This window comes from Zonotrichia albicollis, chromosome W (genome assembly GCF_047830755.1).
Source record: "Zonotrichia albicollis isolate bZonAlb1 chromosome W, bZonAlb1.hap1, whole genome shotgun sequence".
NCBI classification, from domain to species: Eukaryota; Metazoa; Chordata; class Aves; order Passeriformes; family Passerellidae; genus Zonotrichia; species Zonotrichia albicollis.
The window spans coordinates 4,289,168-4,315,274 of NC_133859.1; the positions used below are offsets into that span (position 1 = coordinate 4,289,168).

At 43.4% G+C, this 26,107-nt stretch overlaps 1 protein-coding gene across 9 annotated transcripts in view; it reads right to left on the bottom strand.

The window, feature by feature from the left end:
* Positions 1–26,107, bottom strand: part of LOC141726933 (ceramide transfer protein-like) — a 283,561-nt gene that overhangs the window by 101,040 nt on the left and 156,414 nt on the right. For all 9 annotated transcript variants that reach the window (XM_074532038.1, XM_074532036.1, XM_074532035.1 and 6 more), the window contains one exon: positions 6,042–6,158. In XM_074532038.1, coding sequence (XP_074388139.1) covers positions 6,042–6,158 — 117 coding nt within the window. Of the gene's footprint in view, positions 1–6,041; positions 6,159–26,107 lie in introns of those variants that run through there.

Here is a 26,107-nt window from a genome sequence, read left to right on the forward strand (position 1 = left end):
CACCACCGCCTGGCAGAAATCACATGACCATCTGCAGGCCTGGATCAGATATTAACTCTTTCAGTGCACCGATAAAACTTTCAGACCGTCAATCTTCCCTCGGGTGAGAGAAAAGGACAGAGTGAGAACAAGTAGAGGAACAACATAAATAAATGAAGATCAGTCAACAGTCAAGTCCCAGATGGGAAGGATGAGGAGATGCTTTGACCTTGGGGCTGAAATCCTCTTGTAAAGCTGTGGAGAAGAATGTAATTGATACATCAGATTTTTTTTCCTGTAACTCATGAAAGTATGGGGAGATTAAGTGTTCAAATTGTAGATATGAGCAAAGCTAAAGCAAGCTGAAGTTAGGTAGCTGTGATCCTTTGAGAAGTTTAACAGAGAGTGAGAGAAGAGTGGTTAAGACTCTTTGCCCCAGGGAGAGAAGAAGACGATCTCTGTTCTCAAAGACGAAGATGATCTCAGAGATAGATAAAGAGAACCTTTGCTCTTGAACAGCTCATCTTTAAAATAGTACCCCATAAGTTGACATGGTCCATAAATGCAACTGTGGGAAAAGCTGTGAAAAATAGATGGGACTTCATGATTGCAGATTTTCCGGGTGGCTGCTATTTGTGGAAATTAAAAGCCACAAGAGAACTATTTTCTTGTGGAGAAGTCTCCATAAATTGACAAGAGGGCCTCTTCTCCTTAAGTGAACTGAAGAAAGACTATTCTAGAAGTGATAAACTGACTGAATTGTTTCTCTGTATTGTTAGTGGGAAAGAAAAGGGTGTAGGGGAGAAGTGTTCTAAAGGTTTTATTCTGATTCTTATCATTCTTTCTTTTAGTTACTGTTAGTGAGCTTTTCTTTATACCCTTTTCAACTTTTCAGCCTACTTTGCCTTCCTCCTAATCCTATCTCACAGCAGGAAATAAGTAAGTATATTCTAGTGGGTGCACTGGCGTTTGGCAAGCGCTAGACCCACCACATTAATTGGTGCATTGGCCAGGAAAATCTCAAATTGGTGAATCAAAACCACTGTCTTGGGTTTTGTGTTGCTGAAATGGCTTCCAAGGTATTAAAGAGTTTTTTTTCCAACCCCCGCAACCGAAGAAAAAGTCGAGATTCCTCGGTTCTGGTTTTCAAGGTTGTTTATTTTCTCTTATCTAATACATTCTTTCTCTGACCCACTGAGGTCTGTCTGGCAGGTCAGTTCATGGCACACTGACTGCCCTTGGGGTGGTGTTAGTTTTTTATACTAAAAACTACGTATACTTTATTTACAATAATTTTCCAATACCTATCACCTATGTTAGACATTCTGTCTCTACTCTAAACCAATCCAGAAGTGTCACCATCACAGCAGAAGATGGAGGACAGGAAGAAGAAGAAAGACAGGACACGCCCAGATTCCTCCATCTTGCCTCTTGAAGCCCTATTCTAAATCCCCAAAGTTCTACTTTTTCACCCCTTGACAAATTAACTATCATTCTGTTCAAACTCTTGTGGCTTGTAAATCTTCACACAAAGTTGGTAGTTGTTTCCATGGGTTAAAATCGAAGGCACAGGTGTCTTTGACTCTGTGCCAAGGTCTCTGAGCCCCTTGCCAGGGTCTCGAGCCATCCAGGGCAGTCAGAGGAATGTCCTGGGTTCCGATACCACTACACCCCCCCCTTTGAACTTAAAGCTACAGGACTCATGTCTGGGCATAGAGCAGATGATAAGGGATGCTGCATCATTTAGTCACCCCAGGACAGTCCCTTATTGGTGGAAAGGGATTGTTGGAACCCTTAAAGAGAGACAACTCATTTCAGAGTGTTCTCCTCTAAATTGTCTCAAACCAAGACACCTTTTATGACAAGGTCACCTATCTAGTTGACCTAGGGAAGCCAGTAGATGTGGGGTATTTTGGATTTTAGCAAAGCTTTTGATACTGTTTTTCACTGTTTGCTTCTGGAAAAAATGTCCAGCGTAAACCTAGACAAGTCCATAATAGGTTGTGTGAGCAAATAGCTGATGGGTCAGGCTCAAAGAGTTATAGTTAATGGGGTTATATCAGGCTGAAAGCCAGATACCAGCAGGGTTCCTCAGGGCTTAATTTTAGGGCCAGTGCTCTTAACTGTCTTTATAAATGATCTCGATTCAAGAACTTACTGAACATTAGGTAAGTTTGCTAATGATACTAAATTAGGAGTTGTGGACTCTCTCAAGGGTAGAGGCATTACAGAGAGATCTAGACAGACTAGAGAGCTGTGCGATCATCAACCATATGAAATTTAACAAGAGCAAGAGTCAGATTCTCCATCTGGGATGTGGTAATCCTGGTTATACATACAAATTGGGAAACAAGAGGCAGCAGAGCAACCCCATAGAAAGAGATCTGTGGATTTGAGTAAATGGCAAGTTGAACATGAGTCAACACTGTGCCCTGGCAGCCAAAAGGGCCAACCAGTTCCTGGGGTGCATCAGGCACAGCATCCCCAGATGGTCAAGAGAGGTGACTGTTCTGCTCTAGTGTGCATTGGCATGGCCTCACCTCGAGTACTGTGTGCAGTTTTAGGTGCCTCAATATAAGAAGGATATAAAGCTATTAGAGAACATACAAAAGACAGGTATGAAGATGGTGAATGGCCAAGTGTGGTGGTTTTTCATGGCTTGATTTTTGGTGAGGAGGGAGGAAGCCAGCCATGGAAGGGATTTTCTGTGAGGAGCTGCTAAAAGCTTTCTCAGTGCCTGGCAAAACCAATTGCTGGCTGGCTCTGAGAAGAGGCCCACTACTAAGCCAATTAGAAAAGCTGGTAAAGCCTCTATGATAACATATTTAAAAGAGGAAAAAAACACAGGAAGCTTTTTTTCTCTTGCCTCGGAGAGGTGGTAAGGGGGCCACCAAGCCCTTTCCTGGCAGGCCTGCTGGGCCCCTTCCTGGTGGGACAGCGGGGGCCATGCCGCCGCAGGGGGGGACCATCCCAGTGCTGCAAGCAGCCACACAGTCGAGACCATGCAGCCAAGGCCAGGAGCATCCAACTCCATCCCGGTCCAGGAGCTGCCATGCAAGCTGGGACTGCGCGGCCAAGGCAGCATGGTGAGATGGCGCCATGTTCAAATAGATTTAAGCAGAAACTGTAACAGAGTATAAAGTTAAATAATAACTTGGTCATAGCTGATAGAATAGAAATATAATGTAGAGTTACCTTAGATGATTATAATGCTAAAAAACACACCCCCAGGGAAATTCATATATGTAAATGATAGTATTATGAACTGGACCAGACCACCACATGCATATTAAGAATTTTGTTATATAAGCATGAGTGACCGGTTTCTGTATAGTTTTTTTTTACCTTTTTGTAAAAAAGACTCTGCCTGTTTCCTAAAAGGTATGCCAGCTCTGTTAGATGCCTGGCACCCTTTTCTGCACAACGGTAATAAAATCTAATATCTCGACTCAGTGTGTTGATTGGCTCCTTCACACTAGGTAAATGAACCCTGCTTTAGGGACAACACAGTCAAATACAGAGATAAAATCCTAAAATAGTTTCATAGGTGCTTTCTTGGTTTCTAAATGTGAATTCTGCAAGGCCAAAGACTGTAACCCTGTACATTTCTAGATGAAAATGCTTATATTATAACCCTTTAGTCATAGACTATTGACCAAATCTGAGACTAACTAGACTGTGTCACACCTAGACTTTTCTGAGTTTAGAAAGCAGGGGGATTTCACTTAAGCATGTGACTCAACAGGAGGGACCACAACCTGATGATACTATAATCCATTGCAATAAACAATAAAGTTGTTATTTAAATACTGTATCAGTAATGTTTAGATACTGTATTAGCAATAAATCTGATCATAATAATCCACATAATCACTGTGTCTTACTTCTTGAGCCTTCTCTCAACTACTTTGTGATAGGTTATGAGGAATCATTGAGGTCACTTAGTTTTTCAGCTTTCTGACATTGACTTGGGGGGAGGGAAGGAAGAGAAATGGGTTGGAGATAAAGAGACCACACATCCTGATGTTCATGTGGCAAACAGAGCATTTATTCCCAAGCCCTTCCTTAAAAAGGGCATTTGAAAAGCCTGGTCTGGATATTTTCATTGATCTGATCTCCACGCCCCTTCAGGTTCTGGCCAGTGAAATGCCTGCAGCCTTGGGAGAGATGTAATTGGGCGAGGCCCCTGTTAGTCAACCCAGGGACTGGTTAGTTTGCCTAGCACAAACCAGCTAGTATGTGGCAACACAGCTTGGAGAAGAGAAGGCTGAGGAGTGACCTCATCACAATCTACAACTTCCTCAAGAAGGGCAGTGGAGGGGGAGGTGCTGATCTCTCCTCTCTGGTGACCAGTGATAGGACACGGAAATGGTATGAAACTGCATCAGAGGAAGTTCAGCTTGGACAGTAACAAAAGGTTCTTTGCTGAGAGGGTGGATGATCACTGGAACAGGCTCCCCAGGGAAGTGGTCACGGCACTCAGCCTGTCAAGAGTTCAAAGACTGTCTGGATGAGTCTTAGTCATATGGTTTAGTGTTAGGTAGCCCTGCAAGGAGACGGGAGTTGGACGCAGTCCTTATGGGCTCCTTCCAACTTGAGTTATTCGGTTATTCTACCTATATAGCTGTGGCAGGACTTCCCCCCCTACCACAGAAGAGCTTATCTATTCTGTCCATCAGATGGGGCAATAGCTCCGGGCATTCTTCCCCCTCACATTAATTGATCGGATAACCCAGGCCAGCTTGTCTGACTAGTGAGTTGTCTCTGGTTAGTGAATTAATTATCTCTCTAGAGCCAGAGGTGGAATTTCCAGTTGGCAATAAACAACTTGCCTTGAAAACAAGATGTGGGGAGATAAGCTGGAATTTCTGACAGACAGACACTTCACTTTACAAACTATAAAAGCCACACACACTTTCACGGAAGCAGAAGTCTCCTACATACACCCTGGAAATGCATGGGACTTCTGCCTGAAGTTTGGATGTAAATTTCACAGATATTTTCCTGGGAATTGAGGGAAAGGATTATACAAGTATTCTGGCATCAATTCGGTGGTAATTTACATTGACTCCTAATCTATACTATTTCTTCGCTAGCTGTAATATTGGTACCTTTTATCGTGCACTTTTTTTTTTAATCTACAAGTAGATCTTCTGTTTATTCTGTCTAGTAAGTAAGCCTGTTAAAGTCTTATGTCTGTTTTTTCCTTTTGTCTATTCAATAAATAATTCATGTCGTAATAGACCCGATTGGTCATTATTAAGAACTTGTGAGTGAGAGTGGTTTTGGGGTGCTGGCCACCTCAATAAAGCTGCTGCCTACTGCCAGAAACTTGGACAAAAGCAGAGGCCATTCAAAATCTCCCTTCTCATTTGTAACAATAACCCAGATGCAAATGTTTCATTGCGCTATGTATTGTATTCACACTCAACACCTTGGAGTAGTGCCTATCTTTCATCTGAAAACAACAGATGTTTTGTGTGTTACATTTTTAAAAAATATCTGACCTTCAAGCTTTTTTAGGCAAAATGAAAGTAACAGAGTTCAGCAGAAGAGATAAGGCATAGATGAGGAAAACTGAATGAAAATGCTGATGAACAATAAAGCCTTAAATACAAGGAGACAAAAGCCAGTAATGAGATACAGTTAAAGCAGCCAAGTTAACAAAGAGATGAGCCTAAAAACCAAATAAAAACCTAGGAGAATGGACTGTATGACTAAGAAGTTTAGCATCTGTGGCTTTTAGATAACAACCAATTCAATAATCAGTGAGAGAGGATAGCCAAAACAAATAAATGTTACTCAAACACAATGTAAGCCTTTTCAAGCTAGAGCTCAAGAAAGGTTCAGTTGTTAGCTCACAGTTCTCTAAACTCTTGTATATGAAGGATAAGCAAATCCATTCCTTTGGAACATAATTACCATCATGGCTTCAATCTTACAACTTTTATCTGTCAGAAATACCTTGAGTACTTTAATGACGGTACATTGAAGCTTACAAGTCTGCAAGTGCCACTAGATCTAATGAGGGACTGAAAAAGGAAATCAGAAAAACCACATACCTTGTGTTGTTCTATTGCATCTACCCACTGTTGTCTGTGGTCTGGGTCCTGAGCTCGGAGGTACCAAACACTGTCGTTTACACTAATATCGAACCTGCATTCATCAAAGTCATGAGGCTGTGAAAGAATGTAAAAATAGCTAAAATTATCATAATGATCAACAATATCTCACACTCTAGAAATAGTGCAATTAGAAAAACAGATCAATATTTGTAGTAAACCCCTCAGGTTTAGCCAGGGTCCCTTGGAGAATAGAATGCTGACACAGCAGCAAAGAAGTTTCCTGTCTCCAGGGACATCTGCCTTGTACCTTATCCCTATAGCCATGTAAAGCAATATTGTGTTAAACCCTACCATTGGTCACTTATGGTCACCCTAACACCTTTGCCATTAGTCAAGATTAGATCCAAGCCAAGAGTATAAAAGTAGCATACTGTACCCCTACTAACTCGGAAGAAGAAGAGCTGAGACCCTTCACAGACCCCTACAATAAAGCCATACTCGTGGAACAGCCAGTGTCTTCTGCTTCTCCTCTCTCTACCGTCTGCTAGAGCCTTAAGCCAAAGGAAAAGCTACCTAGCAAGCAAAGCTGAAATCACAAGAGCTGCCTAATCACTAAGAGCTGAATATCTCCCTGCTTGCTAGGGGCTAACCCGTGGCCTTAGTCTGAGAGCGAGCTGGCTTCTAGCACCCAGTCCCCTTGGGGACTGAGCTCTAGAGCTGTAACAGCTTGCATAAGATAAGACCAAGCAAGGCTCATTTAAATATTGCCTTGAATTCATCCTAGATTTCAAATTTGGTTGTATGCAGCTGTCTCAAATAATGAACATAATACACTTGCATAATAAAAAATGCCAATCTTCTGAAATAGAAGAGTCAGTTTAGTACAGTTTTAACAAAATTGTCACAAAAAAGTTCCACACAAACAGTGATCAAGCATTCCAAAGGAATCCTTTTGCAAAATAACTACTGGGGACAGCCAGGAAAATATGTTTTTTTTTATTTCAAAGCGGGAAAGAGAAATTAGGGTTATTGCTATCAATATTAGTTTTCGATGGGAGAAGCACACACATCATAGCAAAAAGCACCAGGATAGAGCCATAAAAGCAGAATATATCAAAATGACAAGGAAGGCAGGAAACTAAAGGAAGCTGTGGCAACCTCTGCCTCAATTACCTTAACAAAGAGGATTGTCAGATAATTGGGAGCAACATGCAATCCCTTCGATATGACCACTCGAATGCATGTAACTTTCAGTTCATGTGTCTCAAATAGTAAAATGCCTTTAATAGCATTACAGTGAAGCTAGTAATGAAAGTACAGATGAACAAAACAAGGATCTATTTTGCCCTGTGACACTGTCAGTTCAAAGTTACTCTCTAGCAAACATCCAACACAGAAAACCTTTTTTTTCTTTCACTGAAAACTATTCTTAACAAAACATAACACAGGTCCAGCTGAACACCTTTTTGAATTTGAATACAAAGAAATGTTACACATAGAAGCATACAGGGACATAACAGATTCTAAGATTAAGGCAAACAATGCAATCTGAAAAGCAATAAATATTGATTCCAGATGCCAAAGACAAGTCTATACCTGTTAATATCCTTTAATGCTCTGTGAATACATTAATCTTGCAGACAAGTAAAGCACTGTAGATCACTTGTGCAACACTCCACAAAAGAAAACCTATAAGCAAATCTCATTTGTTGTTTTCTGTGCAACAATTCAGTGTCCATAAGAATTATTTTCTAAGGATCTGAAAATCAGAAGCTACTTATGTATAATAGACAATGTTTCTTTTTTAAATATAATAGAGGAAGAAAACTACAACAAAAGTCAACATGCAAAAAAAAAAAAGAGCTAGGAAGAGTTCAACAAAAGTACTTGAAGCGTCACCTTTTTTTTAATAGTTTCACTTATTTGGTCAGGCATCCTAACCTAAGTTAAATCTAAATAAATTTAAATTTCCAAAAAAAAAAAAATCCAGCAACCGACAAAGCTAGCAATAAAGCAAATCAACTGCAGCTACCAATTCCCTTAATACCTGACCATCTCAACTTAATTCAGCTTCATCCTACTCACAAAATAGCAAGGCCATCAATGCCAAGACAAAGCAGAGACATTATTTGTATTAACATGTTTCCAAACTCAGCAGAATAAAGAGAAGTGGTGCAGCTGACAAACTCAATATCCCACACAGGAGCTTGCCATTTAATAGCTACCATAGTTATAGCACACAATATAAAACTGCTCTTGTCTCAAGCCCCACATTGGGCACCAAAAAGGACTGTGGTAGGTTGACCCTGGCTGGACACTAGGTGCTCATCAAAGCCACTCTGTGAATCCCACTCCAGAACAGGGTAAAGACAATATAATGAGACGCTTGTGAGTTGAGATAAGAGAAGGGAGAGATCATTCACCAATTACTGTAGCAGGCAAATTAGACTCAAGTTATGAAAATTAATTGAATTTATTACCAATTAAATCAGAGTAAGGCCAGGAGAAGTAAATCCAAATCTTAAAAACACCTTCCCCCACATCTCTCTCCTTCCCAGGCTTAACTTTATTCCTGATTCTCTACTGCCTGCCCCAGTGGTGCAGGGATAGGGGTTTCAGTCAGTTCATCAGCTGTTGTCTCTGCTGCTCCTTCCTCCTCAGGGGAAGGACTCCTCACACACTTCCCCAGCTCTAGCGTGGGATCGCACCCACAGGAGACAATCCTTCATGAACTTTTCCAATGTGAGTCTTTCCCACGACCTGCAGATCTTCACAAACTACTCCAGTCTGGGTCCCTTCCACAGGTTGTGATAAATAACATAGAGAAAAGAAATTTTCAATTCCCCTGATGTTGCTGGATAGAGCTTAAAGACTAACTAGCAAAAAACATAAAAGAATGCAAAAGTATGCACACAGGATGATAAACATAGCTGAAACCAGTGAAGAAACAGATCATGAGGAATATAGTGGCTTTTTGGCAAGTTACGTAACAAGAAGAAACAGCACATGCCCAAAGAAAAAGTTCAAGGAAAGGGCACCTCTAATATTGAAGCATTCAGTGAATATGACCACCAGAGACTGCTTTACATGACTCTCTAGGATTATAAAAGGACTTCCAGTAGGAGGTGCATGCATGCAAATTAGTTCTAGGAAAAGTGATGTTTATGTATTAGCTAGGTAGTATGTTGTAATGAATATGTATGATCATGCTGGAATAAATAACCTGTTGAAAATTTAACCACACATATCTCATTCAAGGAGAGATCCTTCAGTGTGTTCATCACTGATAAAGAATGCCTGCTTTCTAATGCTTCAAATTGTGTTATAAAGTTTTTCAGATTACTTTGGTATCAGGTGCAGTCCTTCAGGAACAAACTGCTCTACTGTAGGTCTCCAAAGGTGTCACAAGTCCTGCCAGCAAACCTGGTCTAGCATGAGCTCTTCTCTCCATGGGTCTACAGCTCCTACCAGGAACCTGCTTCAGCATGGGCTTCCTGTGGGGTAAGAGCCTCCTTTAGGAATCCACCTGCACAGTTGTGTGGTCCTCCATGGGCTACAGGTAAAGATCTGTTTTGCCATTAACCTGCACAGGCTGCAGGGGGACAGCCTGTCTCACCATGGTCTTCACCATGAGCTGCAGGGGAATCTCTACTCCAGTACCTGAAGCACCTTCTCCCTCTCCTCCATTGACCTTGGTGTCTGCAGTTGTTCTCTAACATAATCTCACTCTGCTCTGTGCTAGATGCAAAAGCTGTGCAATAACTTTTCCCTTTCTTAAATACATTATCACAGAGGTGTTACTTACTATTGCTGATTGGCTCAGCCATGGCCACTAGCAGGTCCATCTTGGAGCTGGCTGGCACTGACTCCAGCAAACATAATGTAAGCTTCCAGCAGCTTTTCACAGAAACCATCCCTGTAGCCACTCCCCTGCTACCAAAACTGCACTGCAAACCTAATGCATGGAAATAAGAAGGACCCAGGGAACTAAAGGCCAGTCAGTTTCACCTTTGTGCCCAGCAAGATCATGGAGCAGATTCGCCTGAAAACTATGCTAAGGCACATGGAAAAAAGGAGTTGACTGATGACAGTCAGCATGGCCAAGCTTTGGTAGCAAGGGAGGGGGAAGCTACATGGGTGGCTTCTGTGAGGAGCTGTCAGAAGCTTCCTCCATGTCTGACAGAGACAATCCCTGCTAGCTCCAAAAATGGACTTGCTGCTGGTCAAGGCTGGGCCAATTAGAAATGGTGGCAATGCTTCTGTGATAATGTATTTAAAAAGAAAGAAAAAAAAAGCTATTGAGCAATTGCAATTGCAGCCAGGGAAGAGCAGGATGAGAATATGTGAAAGGAACAACTCTGCAGACACCAAGGTCAGTGGAGAAGGAGGGAGAGGAGGTGCTCCAGGAGCCAGAGCTCTGCAGCCTGAGATGAAGACCATGGTGAAGCAGGCTGCCCCCCTGCAGCTCATGGAGGACCACAGGGATGCAGAGATCTACCTGCAGCCTGTGGAGGAGACTGTGACCCCGTGGGAAGCCCGTGGAGAGAGGAGCCCACATTGAAGCAGCCTGTCCTTGAAGGACTGCACCCTGTGGAAGAGTGACCTACGCTGCAGCAGTTTGGGGAGGACTTGCCCATGGGATGGACTCACATTGCAGCAGTTCATGGAGATCTGTTGCTCACGAGATGGACTCATTGGAGAACTTCATGGAGAACTGTTTCCCATAGGATGGACCCCACGCTGGAGCAGGGGAAGGACTCCTCTCCCTGAGCAGCATGAGAAAAAATGGGTGGTGAACTATTCCATGTCTCACTGTGCTGCTGAGATTTTGTTAGCAATTAATTAAATTAATATCTCTAATTCCAGCCTGTTTTGCCCTTGACAGTATTTGGTGAGTGATTTCTTCTGGTCCTTATCTCAACTCATGGAACCTCTGCAATTTTTTCTCCCCTGTCTAGCTGTGGAGGGGAGTGAGCGGCTTTGGTGGATGTTGTGGCTTGACACTGGCCAAAGACCAGGCACCCACAAAAGCTGCTCCCTCACCCTCCCCTGCCACAGCTGGGTAGAGGAGAGAGACAATTAACAAAAGGGTTCATGAGTTAAGGACTGAGAGAAAAACACTCCAAGGGCAAAACAGGCTCGGCTTAGAGGTACAAAGTGAATTTATTGCTAACAAAATCAGAGGAGGATAATGAGAAGTGAAATAAGCCCTTAAAAACACCTTTTCTTCCCCAAACCCCACCCTCCTTCCCACCAGTGCAGGGAGACGGCATAGGAGTTTTGGTCAGTTCGTCACCTGAGATTTTCCTTTGCTGCTCAGGGAGAGGGGTCTTTCCCTCCCATAGGAGACAGTTCTCTGTGAACTTCTCCAGCGTGGCTCCAAATCTCATGGGTAGCAGTCCTACTGCACCTGCTGCAACGTGAGTCCCTCCCACGGGCACACAGTCCTCCCAAAACTGCTGTGACATGGGTCACAGTCCTCCAAGGACAGCCTGGAAGCAGGGGGACCTCTCTTTCCACCAGGTCTTCCACTGGACCACAGCCTCCTCGAGGCATCCACCTGCTCCATCACGCTCCATCATGAGCACCTCCCCCACAGGCTGCGGGTGCATTTCTGCATCCCCCGTGGACCTCCATGGGCTGCAGGGGGACAACCTGCTTCACCATGGTTTTCACCACAGCCTGCAGAGCAATCTCAGCTCCAACGTCTGGAGTACCTCCTCCCCCTCCTTCTTCACTGACCTTGGTGTCTCCATGTTGTTTCCCTCACATGGTCTCACCTCCTCCTCTTCTCTAGCTAGAAAAAAAACTCTGCCTACTTTGTTTTGATTTTCTTCTTAAATATATTATCACAGGGTGTTATCAACATATCTAATTTGCCCAGCCTTGGCCAGCAGCATGTCTATCTTCGGAGCCATCAGGGATTGGCTCTGCCAGACATGGTGGAAGCTTCTAGCAGCTTCTCACAGGAGCCACCTCTGTGGCCCCCTGCTACCAAAAACCAGGTCGTGCAACACCAATATAGTGGATACCTGGCATCTAGCCACTGTCAACCCACTACAGCTTCCCTAAGGGCAAATCAGGGAGAAGATTATTCTGGGAAGTATTGAAAAATACCTGAAGGACAATGCAGTCTTTGGTCACAGCCAGCATGGCTTCAATGAGGGGAAAGTCCTGCTTGTCGAACCTGATTTGCTTTAATGACAGGGTAACCCACGTAGTTGATCTAGGAAAGCCAGTAGATGTAATCTTTTGGGATACTGTGCCTGAGAGTATCCTTATAGACAAAATGTCCAGCACACAACTGGATAACAGTGTTACACGATGGCTGGGCAAATGGCTCACAGGTCAGGCACAAAGAATTATAGCGAAAGCGGTGACATCAGGCTATCACCCAGCCACTACTGGGGTTCCCACAGGGGTCTAGCCTCAGCCCAGTTCTCTTGAACATCTTCATTAACGACTTGGATACAGGACTCAAAGGAATACTAAGTTTCCCAATGACACTAAATTGGGAGGAGCTGTTGGCTCCCTCAAAGGTAGGGAGGCCCTGTAGACAGACCTCAACAATTTAGACAGATGGGCAATCACCAACCAAATTATGTTTAACAAGGGCAGATGCCAGATTGTGCACCTGGGACAAGGCAAACCTGGTTGGGTGTATAGACTAAAGAATGAGAAGTTTAAGAGCAGCACTGTGGAAAGGGACATGGGGATCCTGGTTGATGGCAAGTTGAATATGAGTCAGCAGTGTGCCCTGGCAGCCAGGGGGGCCAACCATGTCCTGGGATGCATCAGACAAAGCATCGCCAGCTGATCAAGAGAGGTGATGGTCCCACTCTACTCTGCACTGGTGCGGCCTCACCTTGAGTCATGTGCAGTTTTGGGTGCCACAAGTGGCTGAGGTCACTTGGTTTGTTCAACCTGGAGAAGTGGGGACTGAGGGGAGACCTCATTATGATCTGCAACATCCTCATGAGGGGAAGCAGAGGGGCAGGTAGTGATCTCTTTTCTCTCCTGACCACTGACAGAACTCAAAGGAATGGCATGAAGTTGTGTCAGGGGAGGTTTACGTTGGATATCAGGAAAAGATTCTTCATCCAGAGGGTGGTTGAGCACTGGAACAGACTCCCCAGGGAAATGGTCACAGTACCAAGCCTGACAGAGTTCAATAAGCATTTGGACAATGCACTCAGGTACATGGTATGATTGTTAGGGTGTCCTGCAGAGGGTCAGAAATTGGACTTGATGATCCTGATGGGTCCCTTCCAACTCAGCATATTCTATAATTATATGGTGCTATGAAATAATTTCTGACAAATTCAGTGGCCTTCTATGGCAGGGTTTCAGGGGAGCAGGATGAGGGAATAGTGACTAACGTCACATATGTAGACTTGTGCAAAGCATTTGACACTGTCCCACACTACATCTTTATCTCTAAATTTGAAATGCATGGATTTAATGGGTGGACCACTTAGTGGATAAGGAACTGGCTAGATGATTGCAGTCAGAACTGTAGTCAACAGCTCAATGACAAATTGTCTTGGGGATGGTTTTGATGCCTTAAGTTTTAGCTTTCATATTTTAAGATTCTGTACTGCATTAGTATATAACTTTGAACTTCATATAAAGTGTTAGCAAGTTCTCTTCACAGTTTAGTTAGAGAAAACAATCCTTTTCCAGCCTGAGAACCAAGGACACTGCTGCAACTTCAGGCCCAAAAAGTATAAACAACAACAAATAGAGGACAGCAATCTGGGAGGATGGGACTTAATACCCTGAAGCTGTAATTGCACAATTAACCCCAATATGTAAATGGACCAAATGTCCCAGTTTAGGGACATTAGCTCTAGTACTGCCCAAGGTGTATCATTTGAAGGCATTTTTAATAAATACTTACTTTATTCCTTGAACATTGTCGAGTGTCTGTTCTAGCTAGCCTCTCTAGGCATCAGTTTTTTATACCATATAATTTTTGGGGTTTTTGTTTTGTGTGAAAAATTAATATTTTATGATTGGCTTTTCACAAATATTGAAATGAATATTATATGTGTTCTGTTAGAAAGTAATGCTGTATTAATTCTCTTAAGCAGTGTGTTAAATATAGTTTTAGATTATAAAAAATTATTTAAACAGAAACTATGCTATGTAAGATACTTTTTTAAAGAAAGGATTGCAGCGAGATAGCAGCCTGAAGACACCTAAACCTTTCCGAGAAAAAGAATTTATTGCCCTCTTATCAGAAGAAACTAACTTCTTCCCACCTTGAAGGTGCTGTTAGGATTCAGAGGAAGAAGTTGATGATGACCAGACAGAATCCTGCATTTGAATAGAATTTATGCATCATGTATGAGGTGTATGAATATGCAACGGGCTATTGTTCTTAAGGGTTAATCCTTTGTTAGCAGGGGTCCTTTTTCGGGCTCGTGATGCCCAGAAAAAGGTACCCTGACGTACGGAACTCTTTGTTTTTATTGTCTCATATTGTCTTAATTCAATTTGTCCAAATTGTTATTATTCTAATTGTGTTACTATTTTTAAACCATTTTATTACTATTAAACTTTTAAAAATTTTAAAAACAAGTGATTGGCGTTTTTCACAAGGAACATTGGAGAGGCATCGGGAAGCCACCCCTCCCCCCCCCCCCCCCCACCCCCCCCCCGAGAGAGAGAGGGAGAGCTGGTGTCTGTGTCTGTGCCACCTTGAAATTTGATAGCAGGCCAGCTGAGGAGAAGGGGGGCGGGGGGGGGTGTGCGGTGAGAAGGTGCCCGGCAAGGCAGCCATGGGAGTTCTGGACAGGCAGAGCCTGAGATTTTTAACCCTCTCCTTGGATGATGGAAACCTTACAAATGCTGGTCCTCCTCCTGAATGAGAAGAGAGATATGGATGAATAGTAGGAAATGGGCAAGTGTGATGCAAGTTTGGGCAAGTGAAAGATGACCGAGAGAAGTTGAGAAGAATTCTAGGTGGCAGATGATGGAGTGGCCTTTGGCTGGACTTTTCTTGTATAGCCATGGACAGAACCGGTTTTCCTGTGACACAGGGACTGCATCTAGGGGGAGGCAATGGCTTGGAGCCAAGACAGTTCAGTGTTGGTACCCCTCGGCCCCAGGGGGTGAAATTTGGGGGGGACAGGTGTTCCGAAAGTGAGAGACTGTGCTCTTTTTGGAACTGGACATAGCACTCTTAAAAGGAAAACCCTAGAAGCAGCCCTGGTCCATGTAGAGTGGTGGGAGCACTGGGCATGGAAGGAAGATGTCACGACAGCAAATGATCTCTGGGCGGTGCCACGTGTGACAGGGAAATACACAAGGTTCCAACTGTGTTTCCCGGGGAAGCCTATGGCACAAGAGGGACTCCTCTCCTCTTGATGAACTGATAATTGCTTATCTGAAGGGTGGTGATGGACTGAGAGTTGGTGATCTGAGGGATGGCAACTGAATTGGGAGTCTAAGGTTTTGTCTTACTGTGATGTATTGGGAACTTGGTTGGGGGCAGGAGGAATGTTTGGAAGGTTTTCATCCTGAGTTCTGTTTCTTTTATATATTGTAAGTTAATAATTTTTTTTTTCCTTCTATTCCTAAGCTGGAGCCTGCTTTGCTCTATTCCTGGTCACATCTCATAGCAGACACCAGGGAGAAGGTGTAATGGGTTAAAACTTTAAGTTTGTTCATCAAAGCTGACAAAGTATTCCAGTAAGACTGTTCCACCACTTCCATTTTTTTGCTTAAGTACATTTCCAGACTTAAAAGGATAAGGAAGGTGAAACCAAAGACAATGGGTTTCACAAACATTTGTTTATCTGTTTAGTAAACTGTTAACATGGGTGGGGGGTTTGCTATGATTGATAACACAGTATTAGCTTATCCGCTCAGTAAACCTAAGATTCCAGGAACTCAGCAGATTGAGCCTAAAATTTCAGGAATCAGATAAACCTATCAAATAAGGAAAATACCAACCTTCATCTTCAGACCTCCGGGAGGCGGACTATGACCACCTAGCAGCAGGAGAAGAATACGCAGAGTACTACCCAGAAAGACGTGTCAACCCGGAAGCAGGACTGTATAAAAACTCCACGAAATATCAGAAGAGCATGGGCCGTTGGTGGAGCGGGGACTCCGCGGCCACACCCAGCGCTCCCGGGTGGGTGCAAGCCTTTTGTTGGTTTCACCCAGCGCTGACTTTGCCTATTATCGCTTGCTCTAAGAATTAATAAATTCATTTTAAATTGGACTCACTAGTCGGTGATAATTATCCACCAATAAATTCATTTCATTTGGACTTACTAGTTGGTGATTGATTCCCCACCGCAACTAACCTATAACAGAAGGTATTTTCATGGACGCACTGGCATTGGGCTAGCGTCAAACCTGACAGGAGGCGACCAGAGTCAGGGCCACTACAGGAGGCCTGGCGATACTGAGACCCGGAGGCATACCCCAATGCGAGAGGGGGCCACAGGGACCCGTGATTTTCTGGCGACTGGGATTCACTTTGTATCTTGAGGGTGTGAAGGAATGTGTGAAAGTGAATGAGGAATAAAAGTGAGTGAATGCAGACGAATTAAAGTATATGTAATGTAGATTGTGCATTTTAAGCCTTACCATATCTCCTTGGACTGAGGTGTATTGTTTTGAAAAGTAGTGTGAGAAAAAGGTTTTTTAGGTGTAAGTAGTTGAAAGAAAAGTGGTATTAAGCTGTTAGTGGAAGTGAGAAACAGAGGAAGAGGATGAATAGATAAGATCTTGAAAATGGAACAGAAAAGCAGTAAGTTAGATAAAGGGGAAAAAAAGGAAATTAAACTAGAAGGCTCAAACTTGTGAATTATATAATTTAAAAAGAGCACTAGTGTGGTAGATAGGGTCAGGCGTTCGGAAGATCTCCCGATGTAACGGGAAGGCAGGGCCCCTGTTCCCTTAGATATAAATAATTAACACAGGAATGTAGCCCCCTAAACCAGATGCCAGTAACTTTCCATTCCCTACCCAGTAACTTTCCACTCCTTACTAACCATAGATGGTAAAGACAGACCCCCTCTGACGTAGAAAACCCCTAGATTATAAAACCCCACGAGAAGAGATAATAAAGGCCTTTTAACCATCCACCACATTGGTGTCTGCGTGTTTCATAGGCCCGAGCGACCCTGGAGAGTGGGTCGCCGTGCTGTTCCTCAGAACCAGGTCGCCTGCCTTGTATCAGAAGGCAACACACTAGAAAATTTAACACAAAAGAAAGGAGTTATATTGATTCAAGGTATGCCTTTAGAGTGAGAGAGAGTAGGGATCCATCCTGAATTAGGTGAAGTGTCTAACAACGGTGAAAAGTCTGTGAGGCCAAAGCTGAAGGAAAAACTCGCATGCCGAGACAGCAAGGAGACAGAGAAAGAAAAACAGAAAAGACCACAAGGTCAATTTGCCCCGACCTAGAAATTGCTTTGATAAAGAAGAACTGGTGCTAAATGTCATGCGGGATGAATATGCATGAACTTACTGTGAAACTGTATGCATATGCATTTGGAAGGGGGATAAAATGAGGTCTGAAATTCTCAGGGGTACGCATGCCTTTTGAGGAGAATTTTCTCCGTGTGTGTCCGGTGCCATAAATAAACATACCGAGCTTTACAACTTTTATAAAGTTGTGAGGTTTCTTCTTTTCTCCGCAAAACATTATGGCGAGCCAGGCAGGAGTTCTCTGTCCCCGCGGGGGCAGGGAGGATAGACGGACCTCCAAGGCGCGCCCTAGGATTTTTTTTCCTGGTGAGGCTCCGCTTGTCTCAACTTGCCACCTGCGAGGACAGACAACGACCTGCTGGCCTGCGGAGGAGAATACGGTATGTACTGAGGGGCCCCCGGGGGGGAGGAAGGAGAGCAAGGGAGTAAACCACCCAGAGACGTCTGGGTTCATGGGTTCAGCTGATAGAGCAGCTGTATTAGAGACGGGGTTCATCGTTATGATAGGGCAGACCGCTAGCGGCTTTGGGGGTGAGCCGGGTGAACCCGTGTATGTGTGTATTGGGGATTCATAGTTCTGATAGAGCAGAACTGGTGAGCCCGTGTGTGTTTTGTTTGTGTGTGTGTGTGATGTCTGGACACTGTGTTGCTGTATGGTTAATGTGTGTGGTCAGTGCACTGTGTTTGTGATCGTGCAGGTGATATGTGTATGGTGTATAAAAGAGAGTAAATCTACAGTGCCCTACAGTGCGGGGGGGGGTCAGTACTCCCCAAGTTTGAAGCAGCCGAGTGAGGCCAGAGGCGCCGGCTGCAGCAGGCTGCGGGGGCAGGGAGAGAAGTGCCCCGCAGAGAAGCGAGTGGAGGAATGTCAGTGATGGTATTTATCGTGTTTGACTGTAGTGATTTGTGTAGGTTTGGTACATTTTAACCGTGAGTATGAGCTCAGAGAGTTCCTTTGTCTTGGATGTTTGGACTTGATCTCTAGACTGTGTGCTGTTATTTTGATTGTGTCCAGGAAAACTGATGTGAGTAAATGCCGAATTATGGTATGCTGTGTTGTGTCGAGAAAGTGAGCACTATGAGAAATATGCCCTTTCCCAGTGATTTTGTGTGGTGATGTTCTTCTGCTGCATTGTGGTAATTTGATTCTCAGCTTCTATAGTGGTGTTTGTGGAGATTTTAAGATTTTGTTGCAACAAGAGTAGCATTTTACATAGGAGAACTATAGTACGGTGATTTATCCTTAACCACGATAAAGCGAGTTAAAGGAATTTAGGAATTCCAAGAATTCTCCCCCTCACAGCAATTCAAGCCTTGGCTCTAGTGAATTTGAGCTAAGGGGGGGGGTGGGTTGCATGTGTCTGTCTGTGGGCATATCAGAATTTCGGCTGTGACTAGCACAGCCTTTTTGCAAAGCAGCAAAACAAGTGTAAGTAGACACAGTGCTTAGATAGATTGCGCAAGAAGAGAACTAGAAAAGACTGATATTTTGTAAAACAGAGTTTATATAGAAGAGATGAATGGGATGAATTAGTTAATGAGACTTATGAGATTTATGAGACTTCAGTTGGTACTGCAGTAATTCTTTACTGGAAACAATCTGCTGTAGGGATTTAAAGTTCTCTGTAACAAACAGAATAGCCTGCCTTTGTGGGCAATTTTGGGGAGCCATTGGTACATCAAGAGGCTGGCACGCTGTGTGAGGTGACAGTGGCTGTGCCCTGGGCACAGGGACAGCTCTGGCTGCCCCGTCCCCCCAGGGAACACCGGAAGGGCCTGTGGGCAAGAGCTGGATGTGCAGGTATTATTGCAGTGCGGTGTTTACGAGAAACACTGGTATTGCTGTTTTGCTGTTCTAATAGGAAGATAAAAGGGATAGAGTATTTGTATGCTGAAATGTCTTTTGTTTTAAGAAATCACCCAGAGTGACAAAGAGACTGTGAGATCAGACCGCCCACTGGTCTTGGCCCTTGAAAAAGAAAACAAGGCAAAGAGAAAGCAAATCAAACATGTTGTTCAGCATGCAGCATAAGATAGCAACGTATGAAATCAGGCAAGGATTATCACGCTGAAATGCGAAGCAATCACAGTTCGCAAAATGAGTACATATGACCTGCTAAAGGCTTCCTCCCAAGGTAAGGGAGGAGGGGTAAAGATGACCTCCCCAAAAGGGAAGAAGTTTTTGTCGACACAAGGGTCATATATTCAGTTTTAAATAAAGCTTTAGTACCTGTGGAGAACGTTTATGTTGTAGTGTGGGGAATGAACAACTGGCCAGTCTGAGAAGGCATACTTTTGCAAACCTTTAAAGTAACATGTGTACTATGTGTACCTAAAAGCTTTTGCACAATTTGCTCAATCTGCTAAATATTCTCAAATGAGAAAGGTCACTCTGGAGGCAAATAATATAAAGATGTTAGGCTTAATACTAACAGACACTGAAATTAAGAAAGACATTAGTAAGGAGATACTAGAATAAGTAAATAAGTGTTTTCAAGGGTATGGGCCTGCGCTGTACCAGGGAGAGTGAAAGATGTTCCCCCAGGGGATGCTCCCCCATCAAGCTTAATGAAAGAACACAACCAGTGAGAACTGAGTAGTACCCTCAAAAGGAAGGTAAGGAAGGAATCAGTCCAATAACTGATAGTACTGGATTAAGGGCTGTCAATAAGATAACACAGAATTTGTACCCTGTGGTAGCAAATCCATAGACCTTACTAACTTGTTTAACACCTGAGCTAACCTGGTTCACTGTTTTAGGCCTAAGAGATGCCTTCTTTTGCCTCCCTATCCACGAAGCCAGCCAGAAAATTTTTGCATTCAAACACAAGCTCGCATAGTCCATGTGCCTGAAGGCTTCAAAATTCCCCACTCCGATTGGAGAACAGCTTGCAAAGACCCAGAGTCCCGGGAAGCTCCACAAGAGGAAAGGAGGCTGTTGCAGTACGTGAATGATCTTCTAGTAGCCACTCAGACGAGAGAAGCAAGAGAAGTCTGGACGGTAAGTCCTTTGAATTTCCTAGGACTCCAAGGATGCAGAGTCTCAAAGAAAAAGGCACAGGTAGTGAAACAGAAGGTAATCTACCTGGAGTAAGAAGTGAGTGCTGAGCAGCAGACTTTAAGGCAGGGAAGCCCTATGCCAAACCCTGAACCCCAGACAACGAAAGAACTCAAAACCTTCTTAGGCATGGCAGAGTAGTGCCAACTGTGAGTTTATAATTATAGACTGTTCGCCAGACCCCTCTATGCTCTTATTGCCAATGGGAACTGAGATCTCCAGTGGACAAGAGACATCACACGGGCCTTTCACCAGCTAGAGAGTGCCCTCATGTCGGCTCCAGCTTTGAAACTTCCAGATGTAAGTAAAGCATTCTTTCTATTTTTCCATGCAAGGAATTGCCCTGGGAATATTGGCTCAGGACTTGGGTCCATACCGGAGGGCAGTTGCTTACTTCTCTAAGCAACTAGATGCAACAGCCGAAGGATGGCCAGGTTGCCTCAGAGCTGTAGCAGCAGTTGTGCTGAACATTCAAGAGGCACACAAGTTTACCCTGGGACAAAAATGACTGTGCTAGTGTCCCACACAGTTTCCGCAGTACTGGAAGTAAAGGGTGGCCACTGGCTTTTCACCACAGAGGTTTCTGAAATACCAGGCCATCATGGTAGAGCAAGATGAAGTAGAGATAGTGGTGACTAATATTGTCAACCCAGCTTCTTTTCTCAGTGGAATCAAGGAGAAGCAGTACACCATAGTTGCCTAGAGACCACGGAAGCTACCTACTCCAGCCGCCCAGACTTCAAGGACACTCCTCTGGACGATGCAGAGACCTGGTTCACTGACAAGAAAGCAACATTGCAAAGTTCACAGTGACTACCTGCAGAGAGGTAATAGAGTCTGGACCCTTACCAACAGGTACCTCTGCACAGGATGCTGAGATAAATGCATGGACCCATGCCTTAGAAACAGCAAAAGGCATTCAGAGTTGTGCATGCACATGGAGCCATCTGGAAGGAGAGGGGACTGCTGACCTCACAGGGAAAGAAGAGACAATCCTGCTGCTGGAAGCAGTTCAGCTACCTGAAAAAGCATATTAAGGCACACCCGAGAGTGAGCTTAAAATTGGAGGAAAGAAATGAGCTGGCGGATGGAGAGGCAAAGAAAGCAGCAAAGGGTGAGGTACAGATTTTCCTCGAAGGTAAGCCATAATAGAATAATACTAATCAAAAGAGACGTACAACTGCAAGGGGTGGGCTACCATTGAGAGAGAGCTAGTAATCCCTTCCCATTTTCATGGTTACTAGTGAAGGAAGGGCACTAGAAAACACACTAGGGCCTAACCACCTAAAGCCTTTTATAGAGTGTGGCTCCTTTCTCGAAATGACCAAGGCTGCGAGTGATACAGAGTGCATTGAAATGAAGTGTTGACTTTGAAGTAGTAATTCCCACAGGCTTTCTAGAACACACATCTGATTGAAAGAATTGTTGTATTGTTGTCAGGAATTTATATGCCACTATCACTCCGGTGAGCTGATAATGTGATCCTTGCCTCCAGACTAACCTCAAAATACCCCCCTGGGTCAGACTGGGAGAGGCCATGGGCCTGTACAGCAGTGGCAAATCAACTTTTCAGAACTCCCAAGGAAAGGGGAGTATCAGTACTTACTGGTATTAATAAATACATTTTCAGGGTGGCCAGAAACATTCCCCACCAGGACTGTCAAAGCTCAAGAGGTGACCAGATCATTTTTACAAGAGATAATACCACGCTTCAGAGTTCCAGCCACAATATCCTCAGATAAAGAATCACCTTCCATTTCCAGAGCAGTGCAACAGATCAGTAGCCACCTGGGCATAGATTAGGAACTTCACACCCCATACCGCTCCCAATCAGGCGGCCAGGTGGAGAGAATGAATCATTTGGTTAAGCAGCAAATCATAAGACTGGGGCAAGAAGTTAATCTACCCTATCCCAAGCTCTTCCACTAGCACTATTGCAAATTCAAACTAAACCTTTTGAGCTAAAAGAATGCTGAATCCTTTTGGAATGCCTTATAGAAGACCATATAGAATACAAGGGGAATGTCCAGAATGTCCACCTACATGGTGGCATTAAGCAAACGGCTCAGAGTCATTGAGAAACATGTGGCTGGAACTCGGAGCAGGGAGTTAGATAGCCTGGGGACGATGTATACGTTAGGTCTCCTATAGAGAAGACTTCGGAACCATAGTGGGAGAGACCACTGCAAGTACCTCTCACCACCTTCACTGCAATCAAAATCAAGGAGCAGAATGCCTGGATCCATCACTCTCGGGTGAAGAAGGCCCCAGAAGCCCCTTCAGGATGACACCAGGAGACAATGAACTGAGACTAAAACTTATTCAGGCAAAATGAGTATATTGCGGTCGGGAGTAGCTCATACTTTACTGTACGGAATTGTTTTGTATGGAATTATAACTAAAGTTTTAGAACTAGAGAGTACCTCTACCCAAAGCAATGCTGAATGGCCTTGGTCCCTGGCGTTTAATCAGTATACTGGATCCATGGGAAAACCTTCTGAGATAAAAGATTTAAACATATCTACTGTAGTAATCCACGAGAATCAGGTATGTGAGGAGTAAGAATAGCAAGAACAGGAACTGTGAACACTTCAAGGAATCTGAAGCGAAGAAATCAAAGTAAAGTGCTTTGTCATCAATAGGATGGCTTATGAGAGACCAGATGTAATTAGTGTCTGAACCTCCCCTGGTGTATATGAACGCCAGGAAGTCTGTGATAACCGAAGTGAATCAGACTGTTGGTGTAATTTCACCCTGATACAGCCTGTAGAAGTGACCTGCCTTTGAGCTCGAGTTACTGTCAGACTTTCATTTGAATTCAAAGTGGACACTGCACCTTTTACCACAGCGGGGCCTTATACACCCCATACTAGTTCAGACTCTACCCAAACTCCAAACTTGAACCTAACGTAGTAAAGAATGTGACTGAACAACAGCTATTATTCAATCCAGAATGGTCTCTCAAACGTGTGGAGTTGATAATGCAAATTAACATCTCAAAAATCCAACCAGCCTGCTCCTCCTTCCTAAAAACTTCTTTTGAGGGCTGGACAACATGGTCACAAAAACAGGCATATCTCAGGAGCAGAACAAGAAAGGAAGGAGCCAGCTCTCCTGGTGCCTAAAACCAGGAACACCAAGAAAACAGTTTCCTTAGGTCATTTTCCAAGCTGGTTGGCTGAACCCCCAGGCAATGGCTGGTAAAGGGTGCTGTACTGCAGGTGGTAAATTAACCCAAGCAAGGAAGGTGATTTTCCTTATTTATAGCTATCCCTTTCCTACTGAGATTTGGATCAGTGATTGTCCCAGTCTGAGGCAGTTGGATTCTGCTTAAAAGAGGTAGAGAGAGAGACCCCCTCAGAGCTCAGCAGCGGGCTGTAGGATTTTGAGCATCACTTTTGTGCTGAGTGTTTCAAGTAGCAGAAACCTGATCCCAGTTTCTTCTGAAGCACTGCAATGAATTTAGGCTCTTCTCTCAAGATTTCCCCTCCATTATCTTCTGCCCTGAACACAGTCCACAGCTTGATCTTAGCTAGGGGCAAGGTGGGTGAGGTTTTGTACACCAGGAGAGACATTCCTGCTTGCCACACATCTGAGAAATCAGGTGCTTTAGAGGGAGAGGGAGAGATTAGATTCCCTGAGGTCTCTACATTTCAGAACAAACATCTGCCTCAAGTATGACCTAAACCTCTGTCAGATACACTTGTGAAGTGTGTCTGAATTTGCAGCACTTAGTATAGTTCAAGATAATGTGTCTTTAGCTTTCAGTTGTATACAAGCACAGTTATGGATACAAGCAACAGCAGCTCTGATCATATAGGAAAGTGGTGAAGGTAATTTTCCAGCTGAAATTCGGAAAATTGAGTGGGATAATGCAATTGATTTTGAAAGGAAGTTTCAATCCTGGTGGACTATGGTGAATTTCACCTATGATCCTGTTTCTAATGTGGCCACTGCCTATGTGCTTACCATATGTAATGTCACTGACCAGAAAACTGTGCTCGTATATACTGGAAAGGGGTGTATGCTTGAGAACTGCTTGTGCTGCTGTACAAATTGATAGCAATGATGTTATTCTGTCTAGTAGAAAGCATTCTAATCTCTGTATTTGTAATTTTCTTAAGATTATTGGGTGTGATTTTTCGTATTTCGTACCAGTAACATCCCACCAGCTGATTACAGCCAATTACACAATGTATCACAGACTACTACCTACCCCTATTGGGGTGAACCTTACATTGGTAAAACAATTAATTAAGCACCAAGACCTATTAGAAGTCTTGAAAGAAATCCAAGAAAGTGGAAGGAAAACCTTAATTACTGTCCAACATGATATAAAGGAGATAACCAGAGTTCTACAAAGAATAAAATATGGATCATCACTGGTGAGATGTGATCTTTGGGTGGTCACCAACTGCAAATGGAATCTTTAATAAGTTGTGCCACCCTATTGTAGTTTTACTAATATTAGTTGGGATAAGCTTAAGATTATCTATTACATTGTTAATTTGGAACTGGAGAACACTACAACAAATAGCTGTACTAACCTCTTTATCAAACGTACATAGTGAAGCATTAAAATACACTTATTGTCATGAAAGTTTTCATTAAGTAAAAGAATTTACTTATTTCCTAGGAAAGGGGGGAATGAGACAGAGTAGGGATCCATCCTGAATTAGATGAAGTGTCTAACAATGGTGAAAATTCTGTGAGGCCAAAGCTGAAGGAAAAACTCCTATGCCGAGACAGCAAGGAGACAGAGAAAGAAAAACAGAAAAGACCACGAGGTCAATTTGCCCCCGACCTAGAAATTCCTTTGATAAAGGAGAACTGGTGATAAATGTCATGGGGGATGAATATGTATGAACTTATTGTGAAACTGTATGCATATACATTTGGAAGGGGGATAAAAGGAGGTCTGAAATTCTCAGGGGTATGCATGCCTTTTGAGGAGAATTTTCTCCGTGTGCGTCTGGCGCCGTAAATAAACATACCGAGCTTTACAACTTTTATAAAGTTGTGAGGTTTCTTCTTTTCTCCGCAAAACAAGAATAGCACATATCTCAAGAAAAATTTAAAAAGGGAGATTACTTAATTCAAGAGGAAAAGGATTAGTACATGACAAACTTCTTTTAGAGGTTTTAGAGGCATTAAAATTACCTAAGAGAGATAGCTATAGTACATATTAAGGGACACCAAAAAGTAAAGACCCCAGAAATAGGAGGAAAAACTTTGGCAGATGAAGAAGCTAAAGATGCAGCAGAAAAGAGCTGAGAGCTAATATTCACTCCATATGAGCAAAAATTGAAAATTCCAAAGCTTAGTGAAGCAGAGAAAAAAGGAATTAGAAAAAGATAGGTGGTGAAGAAGATAAATCAGTGAAATGGAAAAATCTTGATGGAAGACAATTAGTTAATAAAATGCTTACTAGAGAATATTAGAAGACATGCATCAGAAAACCCAGTGGGATATTCAAGCTTTGTGTGATCGTGTGATCATTTTTTTAGGGAACTATGGGTGCATTGGGATTTTTAGAGTAGAAACACAAGTACCT